At 33.2% G+C, this 12,053-nt stretch overlaps 1 protein-coding gene across 2 annotated transcripts; it reads right to left on the bottom strand.

Moving 5' to 3' along the window:
* Nucleotides 1-2,642: 2,642 nt before the first annotated feature.
* Nucleotides 2,643-5,416, bottom strand: LOC146904456 (transcription initiation factor TFIID subunit 8-like). 2 transcript variants are annotated; one of them, XM_085723889.1, is made up of 2 exons: nucleotides 5,152-5,416; nucleotides 2,643-4,496 (listed from the first exon to the last, which is right to left on the bottom strand). In XM_085723889.1, exon 2 carries the CDS (start codon nucleotides 4,073-4,075, stop codon nucleotides 2,924-2,926), a length of 1,152 nt encoding a protein of 383 aa, XP_085580015.1. In that variant the 5' UTR covers nucleotides 4,076-4,496; nucleotides 5,152-5,416; the 3' UTR covers nucleotides 2,643-2,923. The 2 variants fall into 2 exon arrangements, with proteins under 2 accessions (XP_085580015.1, XP_085580014.1); XM_085723888.1 differs by having other exon boundaries at nucleotides 2,643-4,180.
* Between the last annotated feature and the right edge of the window lie 6,637 nt (nucleotides 5,417-12,053).

Here is a 12,053-nt window from a genome sequence, read left to right as displayed (position 1 = left end):
CATGACCAATTGGGTTGGTTTGTTGTTTGGGATTTCTTTTTATGATTTTTTTTTTTTGTAGGAAAAATGGAAAAAAAAGAAAAATGAAATTATTCTTTTTATATTTTGCTGAACTGGTTTAGGATTAAATTTCATTTTAATTCTGCTGAAGTTTTTTATCAGTAACTTCAATAAAATTTACACTGTAGGAAAGTCTTAAGATGTCGAAAAACATCAATGTTGTTATGAGCACATACTATTATCTTGTTTACAACTTTTCACCCAACTGAGTACTATTATCTCATGGAAAAAACTTAAATTCACCGAACATGGGTTTGAATGTACTCAGTTAGGAAAAATGCTATTTTTGTGCCATTTGAAGTATATGTCGCTTGAAAATACACTTTTGGCAACTTTTTTTTGGTAATAACTTTTTATCACTACATGTGAACTGACATGTTCAAACATGTACTTTGACTTTTGTTGATGCCATGCGTAAGTTGAGACTCAAATATTTTTCGCTGTAAACTCTATAGGACATATTCATCGTCATCTTAATCAAACTTGAGTTTTTTGAGTTAATGTTATTAGTATGTAACCATTAAGTCAATTCAGCATCTCCAGTTTGGATTTTCATCTTAATCAACTCATTTTCATTTTAAAAAAATATTTTTTTTTAAAGGTGAAAAAAGATTTGTTAGTAGTATTTTGTATATAAATATCATCAAATTTTTTTATATGATGATTTACAGTCATATGTTTGCCTTCTTACGGCAATCGGCAAATTCAACATTCCGTTTTGATTTTCATGCAAGGCTGTTAAAATCTTCCACCTTTTTATTTTCATCATTTATATTGTTTTCCAGGTGGGTGAGAAAGAGGAGGAGAAAGAGGAAATGTTCATTTCTAACCTTAATTCCTCATGGTCGAAAAAATTTAATATCACACAAACAGATTAAATTAAACAGAGGAGGGTTAGCTGTCAGTGTAACAAAATATCTCAAAATTGGATGTGTTAACTAACTAACAACACAACTAACTAACAACACACTTGGATCGTTTTTGGAACTAAGATGAGGGTTATATAGCCTATCACGTGTGCAAATGAATGCATATTTCACCGTGAATTTGGGAAGCAACAAACTGGAGTGGTGATTCAATGTTGCTCCAGTTTAGAGTATCATCAAGTTGTGCTTAAATGCCTAGATCAGAGGGTTGGATGCTCAATATGTATTTCATGACAATTAAGTAATTAAAATAGATATTACTTTAATCAACAACTTCCTTGAAGCATGAGAATGCCTTGCAAAACAGACTAATTGAGAATGAAAGCAAATGATTTATCAATACTAATTGAAAACAACAAATTGCAAAAGCAAAAGGGCAAACAAAGGCTAGAAGTACATTCAGAACTTGAGTCATACATGGAAAATAATTCCCTGCAAAACATTGATATGGACTTTTAACTTCGCTGATGACATTAGTACCTATCAAGATCTGCGATGCATAAATTGAAGCAGCGACTATTTAGATTAAACAGTATAAACTATGATTACACGCAATTCTTAACATTCATCACAGAATTAAAATGGACAATCACATCCACATGATGAAACTTACTGAACAAATGCAAATGCTTTATCAATATGAAAAGTAACTAAGCACTTTGGACACCCTCCCTTAAAAGCTAGCTTTCAAGGGGGAAGAACCAAACCACTTAAGTACACCAATATTACTCATCTCGATGTGGAACTTGGATAACCAATAATACCCAAGTCTCTAATCTCTATCATAGCACTACTAGAAAAGAACAAATTGCAATAGCAAAAGCAAAAGTGAAAGGGTGAGGACAAGGAGCAATAACGGAACATCCACGCCATCCATGGAAAAAAAATCCTAACAACATATTGATAGGATGCTTGAAATAGTTGAAAACATCAGTATTAATATTTATATTTATAGCTATTAAAATCTGAGATCCATGAGCTAAAGCAGCAATTAATTAGACTCGGCCACACACAATTCTCACCATCCATCACACACACATCTGCCACATTATTAAAATGGACGACCGACGATCACATACATAACAATGCTTGTTTCTCATTTTTCAACCAAAACCCAACTCTCTTAAATTACAGATTTTTTTTTCAAACACGTTATTAAAAATGGACGACCGATGATCACCATACAAACAAAGCTTATTCTCATTTTTTTAAAACCAAAACCCAACTCTCTTCAATTACAGATTTTTTTTTTTTCTTTTCAAACACCTGCATGCATCAACCCCCTTCCCTCAGAGAGGAAAATTGCAGACAAGAGACAAGAGAGGGGAAGGTAGCAGAGAGGGAGAGAGAGAGAAGAAGAGAGAAAGGGTGGGGGGCTGTAGAGCAAGGTAGTAGAGAAGAGAGGGACGTTTGCAGCTGTGCAGACTACGGAAAGAAACTAATATATGATAAGATAATTTCAATGGATCTGACCAAGAACTGACTTCAGCCCAGGACATTGAGGATCATCAAATCCCATCCTTCCATGGCCAAAATCAGAATTCCAATCCCAGTAGAACCTGATCCCAGTGGCAATCCACCACAGTTTAGGGACCATAACTCACTGGATCATGCATGCAATTTGAACAGCAATGCTTCTAATGTAACACTCTCGACTTTGCTACAGTTCAGAAATTGATTTTTTATATGCTAAATTCAATAAGATCATACAGAGTGCCAACAAATTTCAATGAAAAGAATCATTAATTGATCTACCAAACAATTGACATGCACATACCTGAAAGATTGCTAAACTAGGAAAATGTTTGAGCAATATAGTAACACTCATCCTATAAAGCCCATAAGCAGAAAGTTAGCTAGATTTCAATATCCCAGAAGTAGTAATCCCGATATCTCATGATCAAGTAAGTATACAGAGTCTAATAAAGCAATCTATTTTACAACTGAACAAGCTGATCTGGGTTTTCCAAAGATTCCCTCAAAATTTTCTCGGCCCTTCTTTTCCTGTCATCCTTCTCGTCTTCCATCGCAAACCACGGCAAAGTCTTTGCATGCTCCTCTTTTTGTGGAATCAAACCAATTGACCTTCCTAAGAATTTATTTTTAGTCCCAACCTTAAAACGTACAGTAGGTTTCTCTTTCACAGGAAATTTTGTCTGATCTTCCTTGGAATCACAGGATGCACTGTTAATTGCTTCAATTGCTGGAGCAAAGGTCTCTAATACTGAACCAGGTTCATTTTGAACTAAATTTTCTACAACTGGAATATCAGAAGAAACATTATTAAAGAATTTAGCTGGAGGGGCAACAGAAGAAACTTCCTTATCCTCAATTTTCAAAGGTGCAGCAAGGAAAGGGTTACTTTCTGCTGCTACTATCTTTGCCTTAGCAACTGCAGGGTCAACCATGGTGTAGTTCTCAAACATAGTTGAGACCATTTGCTGCTGTGAATTCAAAAGAGGCTGATCCCCCTTGCCATTTTCTCTTTCATGCTCAAATGTGGTGGTACGAGGCTCTGTCCCTCTTCCATTTACCGTAGTAGACTGCAAATAAGTTTCTGGATCTGGGAATGCAGGCAACCACGCCGGAATATGCTCATCAGGAGGCTCTTCTCCTCTTTGCAAAAAACTGGGAGGCAGCACACGTTCTTTCACAACCGGAAATGGAGGAATTGGGTGTGCAAACATAACCGGTTCAACCTCACTAACAAACTGAACAATTTCCCTAACAACACCTGAATCTTCCAGCCAGTGATCAATATCCGAAGCACCAGTAAACCCCTGCATCGACCCCATATCTTCTAACCCTTGAATGACATCAAAAACATTGCATTCATTTCTACCAGCAAGATTAGCATAACAATTCGCAGACTTCCCAATGTTCATAATATACCGAGCAGTAACATCAGACATTGCCTCAAGCGCCGACTGCTGAAATCCTTGAAAACCCTTACTCTCGCATATTTGCGCTACTGCAACCTTCGCAATAGATTGTGCAAATTCATCACCGCCACCCACTTTTTTCCTCCTCCATGTGGTGTTAGGCTGTTGTTCAATCTGTTTTCCAGTCTTCCCATTGCCATTGCTCATATTCAGCACTTCATATCACTTTAAAACCCAACAAATCATTCCCTAAATCACTATTATTCTTCATTCACAAAACACATCAACAACTAAACCTTACCAATGTTCCTTCTGAGAAAATTCCAAAAAACAAAAAACTTCAGATTATACATAACATGAACTCAATGCAGAAATCATAAACTTCATGTTTTCCACCAGTGTATCGATTAAGAAAAAACCTTAGCTAATTAAAAATGAATATTTTGGAAGAAAATATGTATAATTGGACATTGAAAACCCAACAAATCATTCCCTAATCACATTAGTATTCTTCTTTCCCACACAAATGTCACCAATGTCACTTTAAAACCAAACAAATCATTTCCTAAGTCACTATTATTCTTCATTCACAAAGCTCATCAACAACTAAACCGCACCAATGTCCCTTCTGAGAAAAATTCCAAAATACAAAAAGCTTCAGACTATACATAACGAACTCAATGCAGAAATCAGAAAAATTAAAAAAAATTGGAAGAAATATTCAAAATTGGACATTTAAAACCCAACAAATCATTCCCTAAATCACTATTATTCTTCATTCCCAAAACCCATACTAAACTACACCTCACCAATCTCACTCATAAAAAAAATTCCCAATAATATAAAAAACGAAAATTTAGATTACCCAAATCACAAGCTCAATGCAGAGATCATAAATAAGAAGAAAAAAACCAACAAATCATTCCCTAAATCACTATTATTCTACACACCCAAAACCCATCAATAACTAAACCTCACCAATGTCACTTCTGAAAGGAAAAAAAAACGAAATTTGGATTACCCATATCACGAACTCAATACAGAGATCACAATCAAGAAAAACCCTAACTGACAAATGTCACTTCTGAGAAAAAAATCCAAAAAAACCGAAATTCAGATTACCCATATCCTAAACACAGTGCAATTATGCAAAGTTCACAACTTTAATGTTTATAACTAGTATATCAATCAATAAAAAACCCAATTTAATTAAAAAATTCAAAATTTCGAATAAAGATTGAAAATTTGAAATTGAAAAGAAAAAGAGGGAAAAAGAAGCTTACCAGTGATTGATTAGATCTAAGGGTATGGGGTGATTGAGAATTGAATCGGAATTTCGGAATGGGTGAAGATCGAGTGAAGAAATTGGGAAATTTAGGGTTCGAATTAGGTTTTTGGTTAAACGAAGAAATTGGGAAATTTAGGGTTCGAATTAGGTTTTTGGTTAAACCCTAGAAAAGCCTTCGAATTTGAAGAAAAGATTCGAAACAAAGAAGAATTAGAGAATGAAGTTGAAATTTGAAGGAAGATTATGATTACGGACTCGATGCGATTTTGAGATTTGTACCCCTCTTATTATAGTAAAATTTAATTCTGGAAATTTATGTTGGTGTAATAATGTTAGAAAATTTCTCTAAAACGGCGTCGTTTTGGTTGTGTGATGGTAAATAATGTAGAGAATGGAATAATGTGAGAAAAGGGGGGAAGTTTGAAAAATTATTTATTTCATTCTTTCTAAATTTTAATTGTTTTTTCCCTCAAATTTTTCTTTTTAATTGTTTTTAATATAATATAATTTAATGACATTTTCTAACCAAAAATGTAACGTGTACAACTCACTTGTGTGGTTACTTTTTTTGATTCAGCGTGATAATCTTTCAGCTCCTCTTTCTTATCACCTAAATGTGGCACCGAGAGCCTTGATTTGTGTATTTAAAATTGTAATGACCAAAACTTTTAAAACCAAAAGTTAACTTGATAAAAATCGTTATACATCAATGGAGACAAAAAGAGCCTTTATTAAGTGAATTTTTAGTTTTAAAAACTTTGGTTGTTACAAAAATGAGACAAAAAGAGTCTGATTCGGCTGTACTAATTATTATACATTGTATAAGACTCTTAGGAAGTCATGTTATACATCAAATACTTGTATGATAAGTTTGATGCTAAAAAGAAGATGATGAATGGAAATACAAGTGCGTATACTCATGCACTAGTGGTTAGACTTGAGAGTATATCCTCACGTTGAATCCGAAACATATGCTAAGAAAATACAAAAGAGTTCGCCTGAGTGTAAAATCATGCAAAATAAAACATTATTGATCCTAAAGTTGACTAAAAAAACCTAAGAGTACAAAACCCCAAAAATTGTCATAATCAGAGCAATATTATGCTAGACTCCAAAGGAAATGCGGTAAAGAATGAGTAGGTTCCAAAGCCATCCCGGAAAACTCACGGTAACTAAGTGTCATCAACATGCAAGTTTACCCTCAACAGGCGTAGGTGGCAACCACAATTAAGAGAGTAAGAATATAATCAACATATATGAAATACAAACACATAAAATAGCTTCAAGGTAAACAATACATCATGCATATTTATATTTATGTTATCAAAGATAATAAGTATCAATCAACACTTATAAGCATATAGCAACGACGATCAAAATGTTCAAGTTAACATACATCAAAAGTCATATTATTAGTTCATCATTAAACATCACACTTTCACAGCGTCAAATTACATAACATCAAATATTCACACCTTCACTTGGATAGTGTATACTAGCACTTAGTCTTTCAATCTTAAAATACTTCTAGTTTTTTAGGAGACACCAGCAAGCAGCACATTTATAGAGAAACAATATGAACACTTTCTGGTCAAAAATGACATCCTTGAGAACGGTGGTCCTACCGATCCTCGTACTGCAGATCAAGTTCTATAGATGCAATATCACATTGTGGTAGAAGAACATGCCACCTTGAGAGAGTACATCAATGAACTTGAAAACAAGATCAAGGCCTTGGAAAAATCTTCTGAGGACAATGTCATCAAGGCTCTGACTAAGCATGAACTAGCCCATCAAGAGTTTCTAGCTAGTTCCATTGGAAGAAGCAGGTTAGCATCTATGATTTAAGGTGTAAGAAAAAATCATGGAGAAGGAATTGGTTTTCAGAAGCACCTTGTAAGATGATGTTGACTTTAGAAAAATCAATGAATCCTTCTTGTTCTGGTCAATGGAATGGCTGCTCACGTTTTAATATGGAAGTAATGCACGTGTTCCAAGTTTTGACTGTTAAAGAGGAAGATACTGTGGATACTGGATAAAACCAGAAAGTAGAGACTCCTGGTATGGTGATTACTAATAATTTCTTCTCCTTACTTGTATTTTTGTTTGTTTGATAGATGAGAACATAATACACTTTTGGAAAAATGTCAAAACATAAACAGGGGTACTATATATATATATATATATATATATATATATATATAGGCTTAAATATGTTATTCGTCCCTGCAAATAGGGGTCGCTTAAAATTTCGTCCCTGCAATCGCTAATCCTTTTTTTTTTTGCCCCTGCAAAGTTTAATCAGTTAAAAATTCGTCCCTTGACCCGGTTAATGACTGCCACGTCACCTGATTACTGATGTGGCGCTGTTAATTGGCCAATCACTTGAATGACTCAACAAAAGGGCATGGGAATGGACCAAAATACCCCTCCTCATCAAAGTGGCAGCCATCTTCTTCTACCTCTCCCTCTCCCTCTCTTCCGTTTCAGCACCACCCAACCACTCCCTCTCTTTCGTTTTTCAATCCTTCAATTTTTAATGTCCAATTTCAATTTTCTGTCTCAAATTTCCCAATTCAAGTCACCAAAATTCAAACTGAAACTCAATTTAGAACAAAAATTCTCTTTAGGAAACTCATATTTTCCAACTGAATCATTCACCATCACATCGTTTCTCACACGAACAACCACCACGGCGTCCACCCTACAGCCACCGCGTGTTGTGTTTGTTGGAGTTCACTGTCAGAATCGGAGAAGAGAGGGAAGAATGAAGATGAAGGGACTGGCTTTCGTTGATGAAGAAAAGGAAGAGGATGAGGATGAAGAAAGGGAAGTCTGAGGAGGATGGCAGCGATGATGTCGTCGGGAAGGATTGGCGGTGAGGCAATCGTCGGGAGTGACATGAAATTCAGATGATGTTGTTTCAATATTGTTGTTGTTTCAGAATCGTAAGAATTGATGATGACATGAAATTGTTGTTGTTGTTGTTTCAATTTTTTTGCAGAAGGAAATTTTAAGTGGCAATGTTGTTGTTTCTGAGAGGAGAGGAGGAAGAAAGAAGAAAGGGAAAATGAGGAAGAAGACAGGGGTATTTTTGCCTTTTCGCACTGGTCTGAGAAGAGGATGGGTAAACAGATGACGTGGCAGTGATTAAGTTGGTCAAGGGACAAAATTTTAAGTGATTAAACTTTGCGGGGGCAAAAAAAAAGGATTAACGATTGCAGGGACGAAATTTTAAGCGACCCCTATTTGCAGGGACGAAAAACATATTTAAGCCATATATATATATATATCACTGACAAAGAGGCATAACAGATATGCACAACAAGAAAACACACGCTACAAGGCAAAACTCTTCTAAAGTGATTTTGATATAAATAATCAAGAGATTATTCTGTAATGATTTTATATGAAAAGAAAAATTATTTAAAATTTTAAAAAGAGATTTTGTATTTCTTCGTCATAAATTAAAAGTGATTTTTTCTTTCAAACACTAATCTAAATAAATCTAAATAATTTTTTCATTTTCAACATAAAAAATATTTTTTAGAAAAGAAACTTACATACATGCATAATTAAAACATAAAGAATGATTTTTTTAATAATTATATACAAGCAGGTCATTAGTATCATGCTTACCCTTTAAATGTCATTAATTTCATTTGTATCATAACAAAAAGGAGGAAGTTCAAAAGAACATGCATGAGACCGGTCTGATCTATATGTTTTTAGTCTTTCTTCCTCTTTTCTTTTCCTCCATCTGAATAAGTTATAGCATCACATACCCTCAAATTATAATATGTGATAGTATAACTTATACAGGTGGAGGAAAAAAAGAGAGGAAGAAAGACTAAAAACATCAGGATCAGACCGATCTCATGTTTTTTGAGCTTCCTCCTTTTTGTTATGATAGTAATGAAATTCATGACATTTGAAAAGGGTTCTTCTCCTTAATATATTTTTTGGCATGCTCTTTTTCAAAAGTTTAGTTTTTCCAAATGTGTGGGTATAGGAAACTAATACTGATAAAAAAATGTAATAGTCATGTAAAGCCTCAAACATGATAGAATAACTACAACAAGTAATTGTTCGATAAGAATTATAATCCTAGAGAGGCATTTATATATGATTACTATGGCTCGAAGATATCATATATTTCTTCATAGAATTGTGATTGGTTGAATGTAAAATATTTATTTTAATATTTAATAACTTTATTCTTTTATTTGCAACAGGCATAACTCCCCTCTTTGTAAGTTAGTTGTCCTTGCTGCTGTTGTTTATTGCTTCAATACTATATGGTATTACAGAAACCAAAAGAGATTCTTGAACAAAAATATTCTGCTAAACTCAGCTCTTAACCTCATTTTAACTGGCTCGGCCTTAGTTGGAAACAACTCGAATCTCCATGCTAGCTCTTCCATGGCTGATTTCATCCTTCTCAAAGCCTTTTCTGTTAACATTAAATATGGGAATGCTCCTAGAATCAAGGAGGTACTGTGGCAGCCTCCAATCTTTAATTGGATTAAATGTAACATTGACGGTGCTTGCAAAGGAAACCCTGGTCCTTCTAGCTGTGGAGGCATCTTTAGAAATTCTGAAGCTAATTTTTTAGGAGCTTTTGCGTGCAAATCCAACTCTTTAACGGCTGAATTGAATGGTGCAATGCTTGCAATAGAAATTGCTTCTCAAAAAGGTTGGAACCAGCTTTGGTTAGAAACTGATTCGGTTTTGGTGACTCAAGCATTTAAGTCTCACAAAATTGTTCCTTGGCCATTAAGAAATAGGTGGCTTAATTGCTTACACATTTGTTCCTCACTGTCTTTTTTTGTTACTCATGTTTATAGGGAAGGAAACCACTGTGCTGACAAGCTTGCTGACATTGGTTTTTCCTTACAATCTCAATATTGGTGGGATAGTATTCCTAGGGAAATCTGTTGGGATTTTGCTAGAAATAGAAATGGTTTACCCTTCTTTAGATTTTGTTAATTTTGGAGGGTCAGGTTGATGCCCCCCCTCTTTTTTGTTGTATTTCTTTTCTCTTCTATATATTTTATGGGGCTTGCTTTCCGGCAAGTTTCCTTTTCTTTAAAAAAAAAAAATATTCTAATTTAAGTGCAATTTAAAGTTTTTTTTCTTCTTCACATTTGTTAACAAAATGAATGAAACAATACAAATAAGTATAATTTAAAAAGGTCGCCTTTATAGCTATCGACTTTTTGCAATGGCCTCAAATTCATTGTGAGGTTAATTAATAGAAAGTAATACACACAATATTTAAGTTGGGTGAAAATTGAAATAAATTAATGTTGCATTGAGAAAGTAAAAATTATTATTTTGGGCAAAATAGTATTATTTTCTAAAACACATCTTATTTTGAAATGGATAAATTAATAAATATATTATTTCTTACATGTCAAAATAAGTGTCGTTTTTGAAAATATTTTTCCTCAAAAAAGAATTTTGTTTATTTTATCATTACAACATTAATTTATTTGTTTTAATTTTACATGAAATTAATATACTGTAATTCACTTTTAAGTTGTTAACCTCTAATAAGAATTGGTTATAATGTTGAAAATTTTGTAAAATTATTTTAGCTATTCATTCTTCAATAGGATAGAGCTAAGAGTTAAGGGTTTGAAGGCTCTATGTTCAAACCAAACAAATGCGTAAATATTAATCTAATAACTAATTACTAACATTTGCCATTAAAAAAACTTTATCATTCATTTAATAATTTTAGAACAAATGAAGATACCCTCTCTGTAAAACAAAATATATCAAAAACAGTCTTATTATTGAAATGTGTTGGTCTAAATTTTAGACCAACTAATTTCACTTTTAAACGCATGTTGCTTATATTTTGCTGTTGATGATAACATTATTAAACTTTTTTTTTTGGTACAAACATTATTAAACTTATTAAATATGAAAATAAATATGTTCACGTTCCACCAAACACAATTGTATGAACAATTATATGACACTAGACTTTTGACCCGTGCGTCGCACGGGTTTTCTCGACTATAATAGAGACCAATAAATAATCTTTAACCCGTAAGATCATTGATATGGTAGAAAATATTTTCTTCAAAAAAAAAAAGGCAAGCGGATAGGAATGAAATTGGTGTGCAATGCATTTTTTTAAATGGAATTTGTTAGGTTAAATAATTGCAAACCTAATAAAGTAAATGAGCGGGAAAAAAATTAGGTTAAGTTGCTGTAGACGTAACAAAATTAATAAATAAGGATATTTGAGGCCAATCATATATGATTACTCTTCTAGGATACTTCTTGTAAAACAATCTCATGTTTTAGTCATTATATGACATGTTTGAGGCCAATTATATGACATATCATTTTCTTGTTCCCACACTTTATTAACCATTTTAAAAGACCACCTTCAATAATGATATTTACATATGAGTCAGTTATATGAGTACCAAATAGCACTATACCCTATTTTCATATAATTGTTTCTTCCCATAAATTTCATTTGTATATTCTTTAATTTTGATCTTTCCATTTGTCTAAATTATATATGTATGGCTAAATTTTATACTAGATTAAATTGAGAAATAACGGTAACCAAAAAAAAATTGAGAAATAACAGTAGAAATAATAGCAATACTTGAATTATGCAATTGAAGGTTTATTAGTAGAAGTAAAAAAAATTATACTTAGACTATTTTCTATGGCGACAAAATGATATAATAGCAACTAAGATTTAATTAGTCTTACCTTATAAACTTTAGCATGAAACCATAAGCATCAAGTCTTCTTACCTGTTAGTAATGAGTGTAACCATTTAGCCTGCAACTAGATATATCTTGCAGCTCAAGAAATTTTTTTTTACTAATTTTCACATTTTTTTTAACAACAACTATTACTCAT

Source organism: Medicago sativa, chromosome 7 (genome assembly GCF_051527215.1).
Source record: "Medicago sativa cultivar Bolivia chromosome 7, Bolivia_mono, whole genome shotgun sequence".
In the NCBI taxonomy this organism is placed as follows: Eukaryota; Viridiplantae; Streptophyta; class Magnoliopsida; order Fabales; family Fabaceae; genus Medicago; species Medicago sativa.
The sequence above is the reverse complement of the archived record's forward strand: the minus strand, read 5'-3'. Positions and strand labels throughout refer to the sequence as shown.